Source organism: Hyperolius riggenbachi, chromosome 1, assembly GCF_040937935.1.
Source record: "Hyperolius riggenbachi isolate aHypRig1 chromosome 1, aHypRig1.pri, whole genome shotgun sequence".
NCBI lineage: Eukaryota > Metazoa > Chordata > Amphibia > Anura > Hyperoliidae > Hyperolius > Hyperolius riggenbachi.
In genome coordinates, this window is record NC_090646.1 from 514879830 (window position 1) to 514903025 (window position 23196).

The 23196-nt window shown below is 43.7% G+C and overlaps 1 protein-coding gene across 1 annotated transcript; it reads left to right on the forward strand.

The window, feature by feature from the left end:
* The first annotated feature begins 313 nt into the window (after window positions 1-313).
* Window positions 314-23196, forward strand: DENR (density regulated re-initiation and release factor). Its single transcript, XM_068271609.1, has 8 exons — window positions 314-449; window positions 3479-3597; window positions 4886-4905; window positions 8687-8771; window positions 13325-13405; window positions 18219-18335; window positions 18431-18570; window positions 22933-23196. Exons 2-8 carry the CDS (start codon window positions 3489-3491, stop codon window positions 22975-22977), a joined length of 597 nt encoding a protein of 198 aa, XP_068127710.1. The 5' UTR covers window positions 314-449; window positions 3479-3488; the 3' UTR covers window positions 22978-23196.

A 23196-nucleotide genomic window follows, 5' to 3' on the forward strand; every position in this document is an offset into this window, starting at 1 on the left:
ATAGAGTGCTTTAGGGGCCTCAATTGTAAAACTTGCATCGGGGCCCACAGCTCCTTAGCTACGAAACTGATACAGTTCTATATGTTAAACCAGAAAGAACCAATTTAAAGGGAGGAGGAGAGCCAAGCAAGAGAACTGCATTACTAACAAAAAGCCATCATGTTGGATTCGGTAAGTACAGCATTGCTGTGTGCTGAGTGCTCGGGATAAAGCAGCGCATCACACAGCTTGCACATTCACAGCAGTCAGCTTTCCTTTGATGCAAGGGAGTACCAAGATGGCAACCGGAAGTGAGCTTAAACTGGAGCAAGTCCTGGTCACGGTGGCGGAAGTGGTGAAAGCGCAGGAGAAGCAGCATTTGACGGCTTCCCCGGCGTGGGGACGGGGCAGTGATCTGCATGTGATCGGGATCTCGGGGGCTGAGAGGACGGTGGCAGCCAGCTGCTTGGGTAATGAATGAATGGCAGGTGGTGTATAATAGCACAAGCAGTTCTCCGTGCATTTCAGTCAGTGGGGCGAGGAGTGGTGCCCACTCTGTGCCACCACCAGCATGGGAGTTCCATCATCACAGCACAGGCCCGGAATTCACAGGCGCACACACTGGGCTTTTTACATGCAGTCGCCAGCTGTTATGGAACTATAAGTTCCAGCAAGCCTGCATGGGCCCATTAGCTGTCGTAATTCATTACCATTAGGATGGGTCCCTAGGCTGCCCATTCTTCATGTACTGGACATAAGGCTAGGATCTTGTTCCCTGCATTAGGCCTTTTATGATACTGGATTTGAGATCAGCCATTCCCTAACACATATTATTACATAATGACAGGTTAATATAGCAGAAGCAAAGCCACCTGTGGCTACTAGAGATTGGTCTAAAACTGGGCTAACCGTTTTTAATTATATAATATTTTTACTCTAAAATAACTAAACTTATTGGGGACTGAACTGGTACTTTCACAGGTCTAATGATGCCTACTAACCATGCCTTTTTTGTCCAGTCTTACCAAATATATGTAGTAGGATAAACTAAGTGAATATACTTTAAATGGCAATTTTATGTGGTCAGAAAAATGGTGCAGAAAAATGGTAAGATTGGATTAAAAAAAAAAAGTTTGTATCAGTAAGCACCTAGGGTATTTTCACACTATTGGTGTTGCTGCATGTAAATATATGGGTGTGTTCATATCTGCATTGTAACATATTATGGCAATCTACTTTATACAGTACAGTCATAGATAACAATACATAGCAATTCTTTGTGCTAATGTGTTATAATGTGCAGCAGGGTGTGCTTTGCACTATGCCTGTGTTTCAGCATGAGTGCTGTGCCAACGTGCGTATTGAGAACTTAGCCTTATAAAAAAATTATTTGCCTGGTAGTTTAATTGGCGGTAGAGCAGGTGCACTCTGAATGCACCGTTGTGTGTAATGTGAATCCGGTTTAAGTGGTGGGGTCTGGAAGTGCCTGAATAGGTGGAGAGCTGCAGATAAGCGCACGTATAAGGCCTCTTTCAGACAGGCAGTGAATTCACAGCCTGTCAGCTGATCTCGTGAACCGGCCAGGTGCTTGTTAGTGCTCGGTGCTGGACAAGCAGGCCCCCATGGACCACTGGACAGGCAGCCCATGGAGTCCCATCTGAACGTGACCATAGCCATGGTCGGACGCAACATGTCACAGTCATCTACCGCTAGGTAACGGCACCACTTGTCAAGTGCTGACACACGTGGTGTTACAATTGCCATTGGGCTGCATTTAAATTGCACCTGAATTACACTTGTGGAACAGCAGACGGGATGCTAAACCACTTAGCAAGCGTAAAGTTCAGTTGTCCAACTGATAGAGGCCTAATAATACTAAAAAGCCTGTTTAAAAAACGGGCTCTAGGGTCTGTTTCTCGCCGCCGCATGTTACTGTGTGCGTGCGCACACCAGCCAAACACCCGGCCGCCTGCTCACACGCCCGCCCGCCTAGCTCCCTGGCCCCGTCCTCCTGTCTCTGTGAGGCTGGGCACATGCGCAGTAGCAAAAAGTATGGACCAAGCTACACAGGGACAGCGTGACGCAGGGACACAGGTTTTATTATAGAGGATGAGGCCTGGTGCACAAAAGGCTGGTAATTGTGCTGTGCGCAGGTAATGCATTGCAATTTTACTAGTCCTAACACCAGGGGAGCAGCATCCGTTACTCTCACTGCTATGCATGTTACCCCGGTAACGGGCATTGCTATGGTAACACGCGTGGCTCTAATAGTGTAACTAGCCTCGATTCAGCACTGGCACCTCAGTGTAGTAGAGTTCAGGCTCGGCTATTTCTCTCGGAGCCCAAGGGGAAGATGGTACTGCGCCTGCTCTGGATGGAAAAGGTAAATAGTGCTGTCTGGGGGTCCCAGCGCTGGATCCGTGCAGCACAGGAGGAAGGGGGGAGCCTCATTAGGAACCAGAGGCATCCCCCTCCTGAGGTAAGTACCCCCAGGTGCTTTTTTTTCCCCTTACAGGTTCTCTTTAAAGGACAACTGTACCAAGAGGGGTATGGAGGCCACCATATTTATTTTCTTTTAATATTTGCCTGGCTATCATGCTAATTCTCTGCCTCTAATACGTTTAGCCATATACCCTGAACAAGCATGTCGCAGATCGGGTGTTTCTGACATTGTCAGATTTGACAAGATTAGCTGCATGCTTGTTTCTGGTTTTATGCAGACACTACTGCAGACAAATAGATCAGCAGAACAGCCAGGCAACTGGTATTGTTAAAAAGGAAATAAATATGGCATCCTCCATAGTCTTCTCACTTCAGAAATTTACATGTGAGGTGTGCTAAGTTTTTACTGCATGTATTTCTTCACTTTATGGGTAGGCTCATTTTTTTCTACTTTGCATATTTGATCCCTGAAGTATGTGTTCTAGAACTTGCATCTGAAATTTGTTACCATTTTACAGTAAAGTCATTCATCTTTTTTGCTTGTTTTTTACATGAACATATTATAAATCGCTATGTTAAAGAGAGCCCAAGGTGGGCTCAAAAAAATTAAAAATAAAAGTAGGCTAACCTGATCAGGTAGCCACAAAAACTGCCGCTCCACGCTGCTCCTGTGGGCCTCACTGGCCCACTTTCACTAGGGATGGGAGATTCATTCTCTCACCCAGTGTGCAGGGAGGCAGGCGGGTGGCAAGGGGCCAGGGAGAGAGAGCTGCCCAATAGCAGCTCTGGAAATTCTATAAGAATGCTCCTTGCAGGCATTTTGAACAGAGAATCCCTCTCCCTGTATTTACCTCCGAAATGGGGACAAATAATGTTGCCAATCTCGGGAGGGGGGGGGGGGGGGGGGGGCGGGGGTAGTGTGGTGACAAAGAGGCATGTTATGAGGCAGAGAACATGCTTCTGTGTCTCATCTGCCCACCTCAGTTTCTCTTTCAGCACAAACTGCATTATGTTTTTTTATATTGTAATCTGAAGTCTTGTAATATTTCTTCTTCAGAATCTCAGAAATGGCAAATACAGCAACTGAGAATCCTGAGCCAGTTTCAGAAGGCAAAGCAGACTCCAGAATTCCCAAGGTGGATGGTGACTATCCAATGAAAGTCCTTTATTGTGGAGGTACTTACTTTGCACGCTAACCATGACTTTTGTTTGGGACATACTTTAACGTGAACCCGAGGTAAAAGTAAACTGAGATAAACCATTATGTTTATCCTCCTACTCCTAAAAGTTTTTCTTGTATATTTAAATGATTTACAAAGTAGGTTGAATGTTTTATGGTCTCTTATCAGTGGTGGCATATTAAGTTTCCCAGAGTTAGAAAAAGGTCAATAATTTGAGTATTTTATCTCTCCCTGCCCTCAGTTGTATTCTGCCAGGAAAACTTTTATGGTTGTAACTTGGTTATCAGTGATGTTTACTATATTCCCGATAATCCAGAAGCTGTCACTTCCATGCCTAGAAATTAACTCTTTCAGGCAGCAAAATAAAACAAGTAAAACAGCCTGATTATTAATGTTTTGTACTGTACATACACAGGTTTATCTCATCATGTCACATATTGCCTCAGGTACACTTTAAGTGCATAAGCAGACCTAAACCAGTGTTTCCTTACCCTGACAACGAATTGTGCTGTTTGTATAGTAATTTGGGGTCAGTCTTTTGGCAGTGCCCAAATTACTGAGCGCCGCTATAGCTGTAATTCATCCTTGATGTAGCATAGCCATGCATAAAGCCTGGAAGTGGGAAAGCAATACTTCTGTTGTTGGGGGTCCAGTTTACCGCTTTAGGCTCCTTTCACACTACATCTGTCATGCCCCATTCACACTGGGAGTCTCAAAACGCTAGAAAAAAAATCACTAGCGATTTTCCTGTGTAACACAGGACATGAAAGTGATTTAGGAGTGATTGCGTTTTCTGATTCTTTAACACTGAAATGCAATTGCTCCAAAAACTGCACGCACCAAGTTTGAGATTTCAGCAAATCACTAATCATTGGTGATTGCTACAATGTAAACACTACCATTTATTTAATTCATTGCCACAGCCCTTTCTAAGCGATTAGCGATTTACAGACATGCTGAAATCGCTAGTTAAGCGTTCCGGTGCGAATGAGGCCTCATGGCAGAATGGACAATATAATTGCATTGTAGTGCGATGCAATTATATTTCAATGGGGGCTTTCGCACTAGTACTTGTGCAGTGTGACAATTTTTTTGATAGAGTAACGCACAGCATGGAGTACGTTACCAGGCAATGTACACAGTGCAAGCATAAAGTCTATGGACTGTATGCTCCACTGTACAGGTCACCTTATGCATGTTTACTGAAAAATTATTTCCGTGGAATTCTTATGCTTTTTTTTTTCTTTTTTTTTTTTTTTTTCTTGTTTTGTTCCCTTTTACAGTATGTTCATTGCCAGTAGAGGTAAGTTCATTTATTCTTCTTAGTAATAAAAACGCTGTAAAGCAGTAAAAAGCCACTTTAGAAATTGGTCTTCCACTACACTTTTATGTTTCTTCCTCATCATATTTATAATTCAGTAAAAAAAACAAATCTTCAGTAGTGATGTGCAGCAATGGTAAAGCCTACGCTAAAGCATTAAGGCCCATACACACGTCGGATTTCCGTGAACGACGGGCCGTTTGAACGTCCCGTCGTTCGCCCGCTAAATCGGGCGTGTGTACAGACTTTCGTTCGCGTGATAAGAGTGAACGACAGTCTGTACACACACCCGATTTAGCGGGCGAACGACGGGACGTTCAAACGACCCGTCGTTCACGGAAATCCGACGTGTGTATGGGCCTTTACATGGCTTTTTTGGGGGAAAAGAGGATAAACTTTAATTTTACAGCATACTTATCCAAGTACATAGCTGCTGTCACATGGCTAAAGGGGTCCTGACTTCACACAGTTCTTGTCAATTTACTGAATAGCCAAGTAGAAAATGTGAAAGGGAACCTGAGATGAGGCATTAAAGGCATATTTATTTCCTTTTACACTTTATCAGTTGCCTGGCAGAACCCGTAATCTTTCTGGTATACGTAGTGCTTGAATCGCACACCTGAAACAAGCATGTGGCTAATCTAGTCAGACTTAAATCAGAGCACTTCATCTACATGCTTATTAGGATTCTATACCTAAAAGTATTAGAGGCCGAGGATCAGCAGGGCAATGCTAGCAAACCTATGACTTCCATAAAGAAAAGTTAGATAAATACCTTGGTAGAGGGAAAGCTCTGCATCCTCCATAGACTTTTTCCTCGTCCTCTTAGAGACCACCCCCTCTGCCCCATGATCCTCTGGAAGGTGGCAGCCGTGCGCCTGCCCATGAACAAGCGTGGCTGCACAGTGCAGGCACACTGATGGCCTGCCCAGTAGCACTGAGAAACTCTGTACTACTGCACAGGCACGAGTCGCCTTGCGCTTGCATAGTGAAGCTGCGCGTAAACCTGTTCAAAAGGCCCTTTATTTTTAAAGGAATAAATGTCAGCATCCATAACCCTCTCACCTCAGGTTCTCTTTTTAAGGGGAACTGTCACAGAATGCAGTGTGCATCAGCATGTTTTGACTAGCAACATTTTGTGCTACATGTTGTTGTTGTTGTTGTATAGTATGTTGTTGGCGTCTTCATTACTTTTTTATCCTGGTGTATTTCATATCCACTCAGCAAAATGTATGACCATCAAGACATTACATGGTCAAAACTGTGTAGACGTCATTTCTCATTAACGGGTGTAGCTATTTCAGATACATCTATTACTGGCAAGTGCACATATCCAATCATGCCACCCTGTCAATCGTCTTGGAGCACTCTCTGCAGTTGGCGGTTATAAGATCCTGTTATAGATGACAGCTGAATAACTCTGTAAGGTGCAGCTTGTATGACATGGCCACATGCTGCTGATCACAATTTATCCAGTTACTGACTAATTGGAGGTTATGTGATGCTTGGACAAATATAATTTGTTACTTGAGCTGGGTTACAGACTACCTAGAAAGCTCATGGTGAACGGGCTAGGAGTGTATAAGGGGCTACAAAGGACCAAAAAGCCCCCTTACTAAAATGTTAAGCAAAACAAAAGTCTGCCTTCTGAATTATTGCAAATACCTTCCTTCTGTTTTAAGACGGCAAACTTTTGTTTTTCTTTAGCTGGAAAATTTTAAACTTCTTATTCAGTGATTTAGGAATGTATTTCATTTAACTATATCTTTGGGATTGGTGTAAAAGCTGATATGTACACTTTACACAGAAGAATAATGTGTAGAAATACAGAATAAAGATTTGATAAGCTGCTGTGTCAAATTATTTTCATCTGAGTACATGTGGGTGAAAGGAGTTCCTTAATAAGAAGCGCTTCCTGTATGGGTTTAAAGGAAACCAGAGACTAATAACAACAAAAGTTCTATACATACCTGGTGCTTCCTCCAGTCCCACGCCGCCGTCCTCAGCCTTCTCCAGCTTCGGTACCGGGTCCCGTAACTTCAGCCAGTCTGGCCCAAGAGAAGTGCGCTCTCTATGTATCTCTCCGGCGGCTGCTGGTGAGGTATGTAGAGGGCACACTTCTCTTGCGTAGACTGGCCACGACTGGCTGAAGTTACAGGAGCCGGTACAGAAGACTGAGGATGGCGGTGTGGGAGCAATCTGTGCACATTGGGCTGGAGGAAGCCCCAGGTATGTATAAAACTTTTGTTATTAGTCTTTGGTTTCCTTTAAACCCATACAGGAAGCGCTTCTTATTGAGGAACTCATTTCAACCACATGTATCTTTTATTAGTCTCTGGTACACTTTAAAGAGACCCTTTATAATAAAAAGTTCCCTGGGGCGTACTCACCTCGAGAGGGGGAAGCCTCCGGGTCCCAATGAGGCTTCCCCCATCCCTGTAGCTGCAGGCAATCCAGCGCTGGCTCCCCCAAAGTGTCCCGCAATCCTGGCTCGACCAAGCCTGACAAGGCTTGATCTATTTACCTTCCCTGGCTCCAGCGGGTCGCGTTGTTGCGGCTCTCAGCACAGAAATAGACACTGTCGGGTCCTCGTACCACGCAGGTGCAAGAGACTTGCGCCTGCGCAGTAGAGCGGACCGACATCGATCGGCTATTTCCGCCTATCTCTGAGCGGAGAGCCGATACTGCGCTGGAGCTGGGAAGGTAAATATTTACATCCCCCCCGCTGCTCGGAGGGGCACAGTGAGACCGCCGTTGGGTACAGGAGGAAGCGTTGATAGGATCTGGAGGCTCCCCACACCTGAGGTGAGTACCCTCCAGGGGAACTTTTTTTTTTTTTTTTTAGTTACAGGTTTTCTGTTTCTACGTATTGGGGGGGGGGGGGGGGGAAGGGAGGGATAAGACAGAGTACCTCCCTGATGTTAATAGAAAATAGAATAGCCGCTTAAATAGACAGAAATAATAATACCAGTATTTGTAGACCAATTAAAAAATTAGATTGTATGAGAATTTTGTATCTTTATGTAATCCGTGCCAGAGAACAGCTAGTAAATCGCCAGACTCACATAATTGGTAAAAAATGTATGTAAGTCACAGGTATCAACTGAATAGGCAAAGAGGTCCTTCTGTTGGATTGCAATCATAGGGGTTTCTTGTATACCACATCACTTAGGTGAGTGTCCTCTATTATTACAGAGCTTGTATAATGGTCACCATCCAGAGTGGGGTATCCAGCAGCAACATACAACCTCCAAATAAACTCGTAGGCATTTTTGAAAATCTTCGGAAGGTCAAGCAATTTTTCAATGAGATATAACAATCCAAAACACTTGCTAGGGACCTGCCCCATCGTAACACCCCCCTGAATAGCTGACATGTTTGTGTGGCCGGATTGGCTGCTGAGCTTGCTGCGTGGCACAAGAGGAGAGCGCGGAAACCCATTACGACAGTCAAACATTGCCCTGATGACACTGTTCTAAATAACTGATTAAATGTTAGTCTTTTTATTAGTCTGCAAATGCTAATAAAATATTTGTCTATTTTAGCTATTGTTCCATTTTCTAGAAATATCAGTGAGGTACTCTTTTCCCTGTTTCTTTCTTTCTTTTTTTTTTTTTCTTCTTCTTTTGCTGCAGAAATTGCTCTTCTTGTAATAATCAGGTTATTTGCTTTTGAAAGTATCTATTCTTTGAGAACTACTGTCTACCATTTAAAGTTTTTTGCGTGTGTTTTAAAGGCAATGCACTTACCTTTTTTGTTGCAGTACTGTGAATACATGCCAGATGTAACAAAATGCAGACAATGGCTTGAGAAAAATTTCCCAAACGAGTTTTCAAAACTTACATTAGGTAAGTGAAATTTGTATGCATTTTTTTTTGTATTAAAAGCTTTATTGAAATGAGCAACAAATACAGAATGCTTAAGTAGCTAGACAGATATAAAAGTCAGCTTAGGAGGCAGATGACATCTTAAATAACAGCTACAACTTACTCCTAACACACATAGGAACATAAAAAGGGAAAAAAAGAAGGGGAAAAAAAAAAAAAACCAAACCCTATCACAAGAGTAAATAAAAAAAACCCCCAGTGAGCAAAATCTAGTCCGCCAGGCCGTTCAACCCGGGAAATGGGGCAAAAATACCTCCAGCTGAGATCCCAGGTGTCAGCCCGTCTCTTAAATCTTCATTATAGCCTATAAATGCTCTCAGTAAAACAGAGAATAAATTGGTAATAATAAAAAAAAAAAAAAAAAAAAAGGGGGGGGGAGGAAAACCTCCAAAAGAGAAGTAGCCTATACTGTCATAATATAGATATACAAACAAGAGTTCTGTGGATCATAAAAATAATCGATGTTAAGTACGATTCCTACAACATAGTCCAGAGGAAACCCTACAACATAGTCCAGAGGAAACTAAAACCGCCTATATTCTTTCCAGGCTTCCCAAATAAGATCAAACCTAGTAACATTTTCAATGCTATAGTAATATACACGACCCATTAACATCATTAGGTCTAGACGTTGGGTGACCAAGGCTAACTCTAGGTCGGTGGACTTCCATTTAATGGCTATTGACCACTGAGCGGCCAGTAACATATACCTGTATAATCTTCGAAATCTGCCTGGGACATTATCATTAGGGGCATGCAAGAGAGCCTGTGGGGCAGTCAAGGAGATCGGAAAGCCAAACACTTCCCGGATTAGTATTCTCCATGTGTTCCAAAACCGCTGTGCAATAGGGCAATCCCAAAAAACATGCATTAGAGTTCCGTCTAAATTGCATCCTCGAAAACATAACGAGGAAGCTGAGGGGTAGATTTTATGAATTTTAGATGGGGTAAAATACCACCGACACATAAGCTTAATTGCAGTATCTTTCACCATATTTGATTTGACTATCCCGGAAACAGCAGTCCAAATGAGAGACCAATCAGCACTATCTAACTGGATTCCCAAATCTTGTTCCCAGGCCCTCATGTATGGTAGTTTGTTATCATTATCCTTTCCAAGCAGTACGGCATACAGTAGAGATATTAGGCCCTTGCAACGGGAAAAATTGAAATATAAGGATTCAAATGTAGTGGGGTTGTACACTGGGGGTGAAGGAAAAATAGATGCGAAATAATGTTTGATTTGGCAAAATCTGAACGCCTCTTCCAGGGGGGCATCGTGAGCAAATCGGAGCATAGTAAATGTGACTGGAACGTCACTAATCCAAAATGTATTAGCTGTAAAGAAGCCCTTATCTCTCCACCAGGAAAAAATCTGCGGACTTCTACAGGCCGGAGTAAAACGAGGATTACCAAAGATGGAAATCCTGGAGGAGGGAAAGGTCATGAGATTATACGAAGTGGCGATGGAAGTCCAAAGCTTAACCAGCGACGATACTATTTTGTTCTTGCCAGTTAGATTTACGATATCCCTTTTAGTTACAGCTGTGACCAACGAAGATAAATGATAAGGAAAAATTGAAGCCGATTTAAGCCGATACCAAGCAGGAGGGCTGGAATTGATTCCCCAATCTAAGATTTGACTAAGCTTGGAAGCTAGGTAGTAGTGCCACAAACTTGGCAACCCAATGCCGCCACGTAAAGGGGATCTGTAGAGGATTTGTGCTCGAACTCTAGCTGGTTTGCCATCCCAAACAAATTTATCGATTTGTGATTGCACACCAGATAGAGATTTTTTTAAATATGATTATTGGGAGCATGCGGAACAAGTATAATAATTTAGGAAGGATAATCATTTTGCATGCTACGGATCTTCCGAGCCATGAGACCTTATATGTAGACCAGGACTTTAACAGTTGAATGATATTATTAACTACGTAAGCAAAATTAACTCCAAACAGATCCCCATAAGAAGGTGTGAGAAAAATTCCCAAGTATTTACATTTGGAATTGTTCCATTTAAAACCATACTCAGAGTTCAACCACTTGATCGTTTGAGGATACAAGTTGACAGAAAGGGCTGAGGACTTGGCGGGATTAACCTTTAAACCCGAAAAGTTAGCAAATAGGTCTAACAGCTGAAACAAACTGGGCAAAGAGGTTAAAAGTCTGGTCAAGAACAGAAGTGCATCATCAGCATAAAGGGTTAGTTTAACGTTGTCGGTGCCATACCCGTGTATATCAGGATGTTGTCTAATCGCCACCGCCAGTGGCTCAAGTGCTAGAGCAAATAGCAGTGGAGAGAGAGGGCAAATTTGTATGCATTTTATCATGATTTACACAGTTGTACACATCAACTTTGTGTATGATGGATACTATAGTGATTTTGAAGCTTCTCAGCACTGGATAGTTCACAGGAACATTGCATAATTACCACTGCTTAAAGGAGTCATCAGGCAAAATGGGGGAAAAAAGGCTTTACTCACCTGGGGCTTTCTCCAGCCCCTTGCAGCCAACTGTCCCACGCTGACTGCCTGCTCTCCGCTGCCGTCCCTGGCTCCCTGTACACTGTTCAGGCCGACCCCGAGATCCTCCTTACTGCGGCTGTGTGAAGCGCCGCTGTCAATCATGGCCATTCTGCGCCTGTTCAGGCCGACCCCGAGATCCTCCTTACTGCGGCTGTGTGAAGCGCCGCTGTCAATCATGGCCATTCTGCGCCTGTGCAGTACGCCACGGGCAACGTGGCCATGATTGACAGCGGCGCTTTACGCAGGTGCAGTAAGGCCGAGAGCGGATCGGTCAGCGTGGGACAGTCGGCTTCAAGGGGCTGGAGAAAGCTCCTGGTGAATAAAGCTGTTTTTTTTTTTTTGTTTTTTTTGCCTGATGACTCCTTTAAGCAGGCCTTTTGTACTCTTTTGCGCTCATTCCAATATGTGTGATGCGGGAATACTGTTGCAGTGAGATGGGTATGGGTGTAAAAGAATAGCGCACTGACAGGGAAACATTCAGGTATAGATACAGTATAAGCAACTGTGCAATTCACGTTCAGGTGCCCGTTGATCCCGGAACCAGTGGTTGGTGTGGAGTCTAAGTGACCATGGGTTTTCACCAGAGCATCCTGCAAGGGTTAATGAGTAATGATCTACTTTGCTGCCCAGTGGCCACTTGGTTATGACCCCTGGGACTGCCCCAAAGGTGCAAGGAAGAACAGGTGGGCAAATCCTACAGTATGGGAGGCACTAATGAGAGGAACTGGCAGGAGTGACCATGAGTGAATTCTGACTAGAGTGGCTGGTGGGATGGTAGAACAAACTGGCAGGTAGGAATGGCAGGATAGACTGGTGGGTAAGAATGATAGGATGAACTGACATGGAGGAAAGGCAGGATGAACTGGCAGGGAGGTCTGGTGGATAGGAATGGCAGGGCAAACCTACAAATAGGACTGGCTGGTAGGGATGCTAGAACAAACTAACACGGAGGACTGGCGGGTAGGAATGGAAGGATGGACTGGTGGGTAGGCATGGGAGGTCTTGCGGGTAGGAATGGCTGGATGAATAGACAGGGAGAGTTGGTGGGTAGGAATGGTAGTATTTGAATTGACACAAAAGACTGGTGGGTAGGTATGGTAGGAATGACTAAAAAGGACTGACTGTCCGGATAGACTGGCGACTGGACTGAGAGACTGACAGGCAAGTCACCTAAAATGGCGTAACAATATGCCGTGGCTGCCATATGATGAAAACTGCAACAGGGACGGCTGCTCAGAATGCGTTTTCAAAACTAAAATTGTTTGGCCAGCCTACTCTCTGGAGCCTTGTGGTGGTCAGCTGGCTACCACATTGCAGTGGCTGGACCTTTTGCATTGCCTTCTGGGATGAGATGTGGCACGCTATGCCACTTACTTTTCTGCACTTTACTCTGAGAGGTCTTCGCTGCAACTGCCACTTTCCCTACCTCCCTGTCCTGTCATTTCCTATAATAGTGATCATGGTTGTAGGTAGCACTCTTCATTCTGACATAATGGATTGAGAGATACTGTACACTGGAACAATGTCACCAGGATGTCAAGGAGGATTGAGAGTATTGGAGTGTCAGGATGGATTTAGGGTTTGAAATAACCTCCTTAGTGTTAACCCTTAGTCAGACGCAGGGCTGGAAATCCATTGCCTTTACAGTTCAAAAGCTAATGAGAAAATTGTACTGCTTTTAGACTCTAAAATCAGGAAGGAATCATACCGCCATTAGTCATTAGTCAAGCATATGTCAAAAGCTTGCCTGATTCATATTGTTCCTCCCTGGAATAAGCAGGAGTATCTGCTTTGTCTGTCAAAATCCCACTACCTACTTGACTTGGATACAAATGATAGTTTATGTTAAAGTTGATTAAAAGAAGTCTCTAAAGGCAATCTGGTCTGTCTGCAAGTCTGACTACTCTCGAAAGGCCATTACTGATTCTAGAGAACATGCTACTGTGATTCTTTCTAATAATCAGTATGTTCTGTTTGGCTTTAAAGGGTGTTCACCTAACCAAGAAATTGTAGGAGAGGGGCAAGGAACAGCAGGTGAAGAGGAGGAGAAGAAAAAGCAAAAAAGAGGTACTGTAAACACTTCAATATTATCACCCCCCCTCCCATATTTAATAGAACTGTCATTTATTGAAATCTACATTTTCACCATGTTTAAAAGTAAGATTTTCATCTGGTGATATATTTAAATAAAACTAGAGGTTTTATGTGGTCTGGCTGTTCTGATATTTTGGTACAATTAAATCTATGTGGAGACAAGGCTGCTGTTGGTTATCTTCCATAAGATGCTTTTTAATAAACTGAGTCAAGTGGAGTTTGTTTACTTGCGTTTACACGGTGCATTTCACGTGACTCTGAGGCTTTCACCTTCCATAACTGGAAGGAGGATGTATCGGAGTCGAGTAATTGAACTCCCCCTGACCCTGTCCACTTGTTTGGTACAAAAAAAAAAATTGGTGCTGAAGTGTGGTGTTTGGGTGTTCCGAATTTGAAATGCTGAATATAAGTGTACATTATAGCCTAAGTAAGCACTTTTTTAGAAAGAAGGTAAAAAGACCGGATACTTTAAAAGGAGGGTGATGCTTGAAATTGCTGCTTCTTCTGTTAACTTTGGTTACCTGCAGAGAAACACCAGTTGTGTTGCATAAAAAGGGCTTTACAGGCAAGGATACTACTAAGATTACACCCAAATCAACCATTTATCGAATCATCAAGAACTTCAAGGAGAAAGATTCAGTTGTTGTGAAGAAGGGTCCAGGGCACCCAGGAAAGTCTGGCAAGTGCCAGGACTGTGCGCTAAAGATGAGATTCAGCTGTGGGATCAGTGCAGAGCTTGCTCAGGAATGGCAACAAGGCAGGCATAAGTGCATCTGCATACATAGTGAGATTGAAGACTTTTTATTGTGTGGATGGCCTGGTGTCGGGAAGGGCAGCAAAGACTTCACTTCTCTCCAAGGAAAACATCAGGGACAGGCTGCTATTCTGCAAACAGTACAGGGATTGGACTGCTGATGACTGGGATAAAGTAATTTTCTCTAAAGAAGTCCTTTTCTGAATGTCTGGGGTATCTGGCACAATGACTGTCCAGCAAAGAAAAGGAGCCCTGCTATCAGTCTTGTCGCAGCCAACAGTAAAGCATCCTGACATGCTTCTTCTCATCAAAGGGAGTGGGCTCAGCACAATGTTGTCTAAGGCCCAGTGCACACCAAAACCGCTAGCAGATCCTCAAAACGCTAGAGGTTTTTGAAGCAGATTTTCAGAGCGATTCTAGGCATGTTTAGAGAGGTTTTCTAAACATGCCTAATCGTTTTTGTGTAGCAGATTACAAATATTGTTACAGTAAAAGCTGTTACTAAACAGCTTCTGTAACAAAAACTCCTGGAAAACCGCTCTGATGTAGCGTTTTCCACAGCGTTTTGCGTTTTTTCTATACTTTACATTGAGGCAGAATCGCTTCTGCAAACCGCAAATGTGCAGCAGGGGGGCACGTTTGCGGTTTGCTAAAAACCTCAAACTGCTGGTGTTCACTATCCCATTGAAATACACAGGGCTGTGGAGTCAGGCAATTTTGAGTGCCTGGAGTCGGAGTCGGGAAAAAATGCACCGACTCCTAATGAATTTGTAACTGTAATTAAAATAGAAAATATGATAAAATGTTCTAGTTCTCAGATAAGTCATTAAAAACAATGTATATATACAGTAATAGCTGTGCTTAGTCCACAAAAATGAAATAAACCAATCAAAATTAGTTACTTGTGATGCTTCAATAAAGCAGTCCCCGTATTTTTAAGGTCAGATATACATATCTGATTGTGACTGTATATATGATGTGTACACAGGAATCTCTTATATATACTAAATTCTGCACCTGCGCAATAGTGCTGCGCAGGTGTAGTACGCTCCTGGCGGCGGAGTGTGTGCATGCGCACTACGCCCAACTGGCTCAAGTACCTGGACTCATAGCAGAAGATCCAGGTGGTGGAGGAGGACAATGAGGGACTGATTATCCTGAAGGCGGCTGGAGGAAGCCCCAGGTATGTATAAAACTTTAATTTCATCTGTCTCAGGTTTACTTTGTTACACAGTAGTACTATACTCTACATATGCACTCCCCACAGAGCTGCAGGGAATCCACTGAGAATGCCGTGTACATTGAACACAGAGGTGTTGTCTGTTTACAATCTCCTCATTCCCCTGCAGAGTACCTGCGCATCATTCTTACATGTACCCACACTTACATTGCCTAGGGCCTGATAGATGTTCTTTGTTCCGGTTTGTACCTTTTACAAGTACTCTTACCAAGAACTAGTTTTAGTCTAAAGGGAATAAATATAGTAGTCTACATATCCTTCTCACTTCAGTTGTCTTGTAAAATTCCTAAGCGTTGGCAGTTAAGAGACGAATTTCATGTTACATTTAATCAACAAAATTGTAATATGCAAATTAGAGGAGTCGGAGTCGAGGAGTCGGAGTCGGTGGATTTTTGGACCGACTCCACAGCCCTGGAAATACATTAGCCAAGCGTTTTCACTGGCAGAAGCGGTATGCGGATCACTGCAAAAACCACTCGGTGTGCACTAGGCCTCAGAGCACAGCCATGAATAAAGAATGGTACCAAAACATCCTCAAACAACTTCTTACAACCATCCGAGAACAGTTTGGTGAAGAACAATGCCTTTTTCAGCATGATGGAGCAACCATGCCATAAAGCCAAAATTATAACTAAGTGGCTCAGGGAACAAAACATTGAAATTTTGGGTTGATGGCCAGGAAACTCCCCAGACTTTAATCCAATTGAGAACCTGTCAATCCTCGAGGTGGGTGGACAAACACAAAACAACAAATTCTGGCCAACTCCTAGCATTGATTATTAAAAAAAATTGGTTGCCATCATTCAGGATTTGGCCCAGAAGTTGATTGACAGCATGCCAGGGCAAGTTGGAAGTGTAATTTTATTAATGATGTGTATATACTTGAAAATGTATGTATTTTGTAGGTGTAATATACTTTTTGGCCACAAGATGGCGCTAGTGAACACGTTATAGGAACTTTTTTTACTACACTTTATTTGTTACATTTCCTGTTTTTGTGAATGGACGTAGCTGCTGTTCGCGGTCACGTCCATTCACTCCAGGCACTGCGATTGGGGAAGAAGACCGAACAGTCCTCTACCCAATCACCCAGCACGGGATCCCTGCGGAAACAGCGGCGGTAGCGTCGCGCACACGGTGGTAGCAGCGGCGGGAATGCGCGACGTATTAAAACGTCATGTTGCCGTTAATAGCGGTAAGCATGACGTTTTAATACGATAGGATGCCGTTAAATGGTTAAAGCCTTTGATAGGTATGAAATGCTTGTAATTGCCATATTTTTTGGAATATAAGACACTCCGAATATAAGACTCACCTAGGTTTAGAGGTAAAAAAAATAATAATTCTAAACCTAGGTGTGTTTATAGTTCAATGACGTGTTATGGACCTTTAACCCCCAAAACTGTCTCTAAGCTAGTCTATCTAAGCTACACTGACCAACTACACTAACCCCTGCCGCCCTTACCAGTTACACTGGACTATACACTACACTTTCCTCTGCCACCCTCCCAACTAAGCTACACTGCACTAACAATTCATGTCTTACTCATCCAGCGCCATGATCCTCCCCCACCTCACTCCAGCTTCTCTAGGGGTTCCTGTCCTCCCTGGTGTCTTCCGACATAGCTGAACTGCAAGCTGTGCACTTCCACCATAGTCATGTGCGTGGCTTGCGGTTCAGTTACTGAACAAATGCGGAAGTATGCGGAGGGACCTGGAGCTGTACATCAGCAGACGGCCGCTGTGTACAGCTATGTCGGAAGATGCCAGGCTGGAGAGGAACCCTTGGAGAAGCTGGAGTGAGATGGGAGAGGAGCGTGAGGAGTGCGGTGCTGGATGGGTAAAACCTGAAAATGCATTTCTCAACATTTTACTGTATATCCGGAATATAAGGTGCACCCACTTTTTCCCCCCAGTTTTGGGGAAGAAAAGGTTTCTTACATTCCGAAAAATACAGTATACTTGAATAAACCAAAGAAACCTCTGACGCATCTACAAACGCTAAAGCCGCAAACTTTGTGAGAACTAGTATTTGTGCCATTCTTCAAACTTTTAGCCATGACTGTAATTACTTTCCAACATGCTCTGCTTATGTACTCTGCCTTAGGGAGTGTGGAGAACAATTAGTGGGGCAGGACACACTTTAATGTACCTGAAGTGAGAGGGATATGGAGGCTGCCATATTTATTTCCTTTGAAGCAATACCAGTTGCCTGGTTGTCCTGCTGATGCTTTGCTGCTAATACTTTTAGCCATAGACCCTGAACAAGCATGCAGCAGATCAGAAATTTCTGATTGAAGTCTGATTAGTATACCTGCATGCTTGTTTGAGGTGTGTGATTTAGACACAACTGCTGCCAAAGTGATCAACAGGACAGTCAGGCAATTTGTATTGTTTAAAAGGAAATAAATATGGCAGCCTCCATATCCCTCTTATTTTAGGTTTCCTTTACTTTTATTAGGCTACACAGGGAGAAGGGGTGTTCTGCTATCTACTCTGTATAGATCCATATTTAAACAAGATTTGTACAAATCTTGGTTTATATTTCATCATATACAGTCAAAACTATTGTGAATTGTCATTACATTTTCCATTGGGCAGGAATCTGTTTTGGCCAAAGGGAGGTAGCTTGGGGGGGTTAAGCTGCCATTTGGATCAGTACAGTGACCATTCATTTGTGTGCTCATAGCAGTGTTTCAATCAGTAGCACCAGCACTGTCGTACTTGGGTTGGATGTGAGGTGCTGTGCTGATTTGGTCTCTTTACTAGTCATCTGTTCTGTTATCTCACAGGTGGTAGAGGTCAAATCAAACAGAAGAAAAAAACTGTACCGCAGAAGGTTACGATAGCCAAAATCCCCAGAGCAAAGAAGAAATATGTGACAAGGGTGTGCGGCCTGGCGACATTTGGTAATTATAATAATTCAAAGCTCATTTTCAGTTTTTGGTCATATCATTTATTTTAATTTTTTTTTTTAACTTTTTTGGTTTGTTTTTGTTTCCAGAAATTGATCTCAAGGAAGCACAGAGATTCTTCGCTCAGAAATTCTCATGTGGTGCCTCAGTAACAGGGGAGGATGAAATCATCATTCAGGGAGACTTCACAGATGATATTATTGATGTCATCCAGGAAAAGTGGCCAGAGGTAACTCATAGTTTTAAAAGTATTCGCCTTTCAGACTTGTTTAGTAGAGTGGTACAAAGAACTATGATGCTATGTATTATTGTCTATATCACCACCCATTAAGGTACCCTATTTTTCGGACTATAAGACACTCTGGACTATAAGGCGCCCCTTGGTTTAGAGGGCAAATAAATCGAGGGGAGGGGGGGGAATGCCTAAACCTGGTGTGTCTATAGTGCAGGGGCATTTTATGGACCTTTTCTCCTCAAGTAGTCTCTAAGCTACTCTATCTACACTGCACTGACCAGCTATACTACACTTAGTTCTGCTGCATCCACCAGTTACACTACATACTACACTAACCCCTGCTGCTACACTGCACCAACACTAAACTGTAATGCACTAATGCTACACTACCCTAACGCTTCAATACTGCACCTAAACTGGTCTCCACGCTCCTCTCCCCTTCATTCTGGTCCTGCTCATGTAGACACACTCCCCTTCTTCTCCTGCAGCTGTTGGCAATTTATTGGGACACTGGGGCCACCTGCTGCTATACAGCTCCAGGTCATCTGTACTTCCTGGTTCTTTACTTCTGCATTAATGGTCTGTTACACTAACCCCAGCGGCGCATGTGACACGCCACGCCATGCTTGACCCGCCACTGCTGCCCCCCCCCCCCCCCCCAAAAAAAAAATCCTCATATACGCTTTCCTTTGAAGTAAAGTGTCATCTTGTTTTAGGGCATTGTTCAAAGCAAGTTGTGTGAGGTTTTTCTTTTTTTTTTTTTTTTTTAAGAACTTCCTTCTGCCAGTTTACACTGTAAATCTCTCCTTGACATGGGTAATTCCTAGCTTCTGCCTGTACATGGTAGTGATCATTGGTGCAGTCTCCATAGTTTATGAGAGCCAACTACAGTAGTGTGAAGTCAGATATGCACATGGTAGCAGTGCACTGTTGGGCAAAGAAAGGGGACAAATATAACCTCTTCTACAAAAAAGATCTCTACAAAAAAAATATCCTGTGGACGCTGGCATAGAGTTCACATTAAGACCTTAACCCTTGCTACCATATGGCCCTGTGTAACGTTCCCCTTTAACCTTCTCTACCAACCACACATGATTTCAGTCACAGGAATGCTGTCAGACAGCCACACCCTTTTTTTTTTTTTTTTTTTTTTTTTTTTTAGTTCAGTGGTATATATTAGGTCCTATCGTTTGCTTCCTTTGAACAACCTTCTGTCATTCTTTCTCGGCACCTATTGAGGTAAAATGCTTTGCTACGTACCCAACCTATATTGGATAAATCGACAACGCTCCAGGACAGGTTTGGCAAAGAACCCGATGGCCTCAATTCACTAAGCTTTATCAAACGTTTGATAATTTACCTCATGGGTAAAATCTACTTTTGAATTCACTAAGGTGTTATAGATTCACTAGTAGACCCAAGCCCGTTTTAAAAACAGGTTCTAGGTATTTTTTTCTGCTGCTGCCAGTGCACATGCGCGCGCCCGCCACCTGTCCGCCTTGTTCCCTGGTCCCGTACAGCTGTCCGTTACTGCGCACATGTGCAGTAGCAAAAAACAGGGACAGCTGGACACAGCGACACAGGGATTTTATTGTATAGGATTGAATGTTTTATCGATAAATGGATAAAACCTTAGTGAATTGAAAATTAGATTTTACCCATGAGGTAAATTATCAAACGTTTGATAAAGCTTAGTGGATTGAAGCCAATGTGGACTGGGGAAGTATACTTGTCCTAATGAGGTTCTTTATGTATAAAAGTGGAGTACTGCGGAGTTCAGCATGAATGTAAAATATGAACTAATACTGTCTACAAGCGTATGTGCTTATTGCTGCAGTAGATGTATTAACCTATGGGCACAGTTCTATCAACATTAATATTTTAAAGCTAGGTTTTAGTTGAATCACTTCCATCAACACAATTAAGTGTTTCTAAGAGAACCACTTATCTTCTTATTGAAGTGTCTGGTTGTGGGTATAAATATATTTAGTAAATGTAACATTGTCTCACTTCCGTGACTGAAGATAGATTTCACTATAAAGTGGGGAATTTTATATTTCTGCAAATGATTACTAGTCTAGATGTTCATAATGCCAGCATCTTCTGTGGCTCTGTACAATCAAGATTAACCTCCCTAGCGTTATGGGCGAGCCTAGCTCGTCCAGCAAAAACATGCTGAAAGCGGTGTACCGCTGGGGAGATTTCCTGTTTCTCTGCCTCACCGGCTCCACCTTTTCCTCATCAGAGGGATTCCCCAGGATGGCTGGATGCCTGTCAGCAGGCTGTGGGTAGCGATCTGTGCTACCCACAGCGTGCAGAACTAGCATCCAGCCACCCTGGGGAATCCCTGGGCAGCCGACGGGCAGAGAATGTGCTCAGCTGTGTGTGGGATTCCCCTTCTGTGTGGCGGGTGGCAGGGTGGTCCCTTCTGTGGGGGGAGGAGGGGGTGTCCCCCTTCTGTTCAGGCTGGTGGGGACCCCCCCTCCTGTGGCGGGGGTGTCCCTTTTATGTGGGCTTTGGGTGGCCTCTCCCTCCTACCCTATTCCCGATAGTAATTAGCAGGGTGAAATCTGGATAGCAACTATCCGTGTTTCACTCAAATTCGAAGTTGAGCATCCCTGCTCGTAACTGTAGTTGCAGAGACCACGAGACTTTGCGATAGAGGAGGAAGGGAGGGGGTAACGGGGGGGGGAGGGACGGACATCTTGCTACACCTGGCACCTATACATCTAGCAAAACACCTGGCTACCTATACACCTGGCTACCTATACACCTGGCTACCTATACACCTAGCAAAACATCTGGCTCCCTATACACCTGGCTATACATATACTCACTCACCATTGGCCTGCTGATCCCTCATCGCGTACCTCTGATAACTTCCCCAGTGCATTCTTCCATGTCCCTTGGCGGATTTTGCTTCTCCCTCAGCGATGACCTGTCCCCCGCCGATCGGCGTTGATGACACCAGGGTCACACAGCGTCAACATCTCGCGGCAAACACTTTTTTTTTTTTTTTTTTATTGAATTCAATACAATAACCTGTATTGAATTCAATATTTAAAAAAATTGATTACAAAAAAAATGCTAGAAAATTATTTGAAATTAATGGAACCACTTTTTGCACGGAAATCCTGGGGAAATAGAACGCCAGGGTGGCTACGGCTGTAAGGTTGGTACAAAAATCATCCGACTCCTCAGTTTATGAAACCACCGACTCCAGGTACCCAAAGCCCCGACATCTATACAGCTACATAAACTGTGATGGGACACTCGGGGCAGGTCCTAGACTTTCTGCTGCCTGAAGCAAATGTAACACAGGCCCTTTTTATCCAGCTCATTATAAAAGGGTAATTTGTAATGCAGATGGCAAAGTTATAATGCTAAGCAAGTGAAGCACATGTTGTGAGGTGAAGAGCGATTTGTTTGATCATCGCTTGGGAAAAGTCTTCTGCAATTCATTTTGGCATCTATAGTACTGGCAAAAATTGTGGATTTTTTCTCTATGTAAAGTGAGCAGGAACATCACATGATCTATAACGTAGACTGCATGACATCATAGCCTAGGCATCGCTGGGAGGGCGTGGTTACATACCAATATACAGTACAGCAATATATAGATATGGGAAAGGTTCCTGACACTGAAACCAGTTGTACAGTGCCACCTTAGCGGTATGGACGAGCTCAGCTCGTCCATTACCGCCAGAGGGTGCCGCTCAGGCCCTGCTGGGCCGATTTGAATGAAATAAAGTGCAGCACACGCAGCCGGCACTTTGCCAGCCGCGTGTGCTGCCTGATCGCCGCCGCTCTGCGGCGATCCGCCGCGAGCAGCGGCGAAAGAGGGTTCCCCCAGCCGCCTGAGCCCTGCGCAGCCGGAACAAATAGTTCCGGCCAGCGCTAAGGGCTGGATCGGAGGCGGCTGACGTCCATGACGTCACTCCGCTCGTCGCCATGGCGACGAAGTAAACAAAACACGGAAGGCCGCTCATTGCGGCCTTCCGTGTTACTTTTGGCCGCCGGAGGCGATCAGAAGAACGCCTCCTGAGCGCCCTCTGGTGGGCTTTCATGCAGCCAACTTTCAGTTGGCTGCATGAAATAGTTTTTTTTTTTATTTAAAAAAAACCCTCCCGCAGCCACCCTGGCGATCTTAATAGAACGCCATGGTGGTTAAGAGATCTGGTCTGAGTAGTTGGTGAAAATGGTGACATGCCACAGATGTTCTGCTACTAAATTTACTTACTACTGTAACCGCAAATTACAGACAATGCTTTTAGCTCTTGAAATTATTTATCTCTTATATGTAAAGCATAATAAAAAAATGCTAGATATCTCTAAATATCTTCTCTCTCTTTACAGGTTGATGATGACAGCATTGATGATCTTGGAGAAGTAAAGAAGTGATCTAACATCGTGCCTGTTAAATCCTAGACAATACAGCCAAAGTGAGCGAGGATTTGAAGAGCTTTTGTGTGTCCTCAGTCAAATTTTACTACCCTGTTTATGGCATTTGCACCACTGTAGAAAGCTAATCTTTGTTTTTATTTTTAAATGCTTAAGTAACCAAGTTCCTTCATGCAAGTGCATGATTTGTGTTTAGATTATTAAATGGGGTTTTGGTCA

Excerpts from the sequence above, each read along its gene's own strand:
- DENR (XM_068271609.1), top strand. The coding sequence starts at position 3,489 with ATGGCAAATACAGCAACTGAGAATCCTGAGCCAGTTTCAGAAGGCAAA. Across the intron at positions 8,772-13,324 it reads GTTTTCAAAACTTACATTAG|GGTGTTCACCTAACCAAGAA; the intron begins GTAAGTGAAATT and ends TTGGCTTTAAAG. Across the intron at positions 18,571-22,932 it reads TCCAGGAAAAGTGGCCAGAG|GTTGATGATGACAGCATTGA; the intron begins GTAACTCATAGT and ends CTCTCTTTACAG.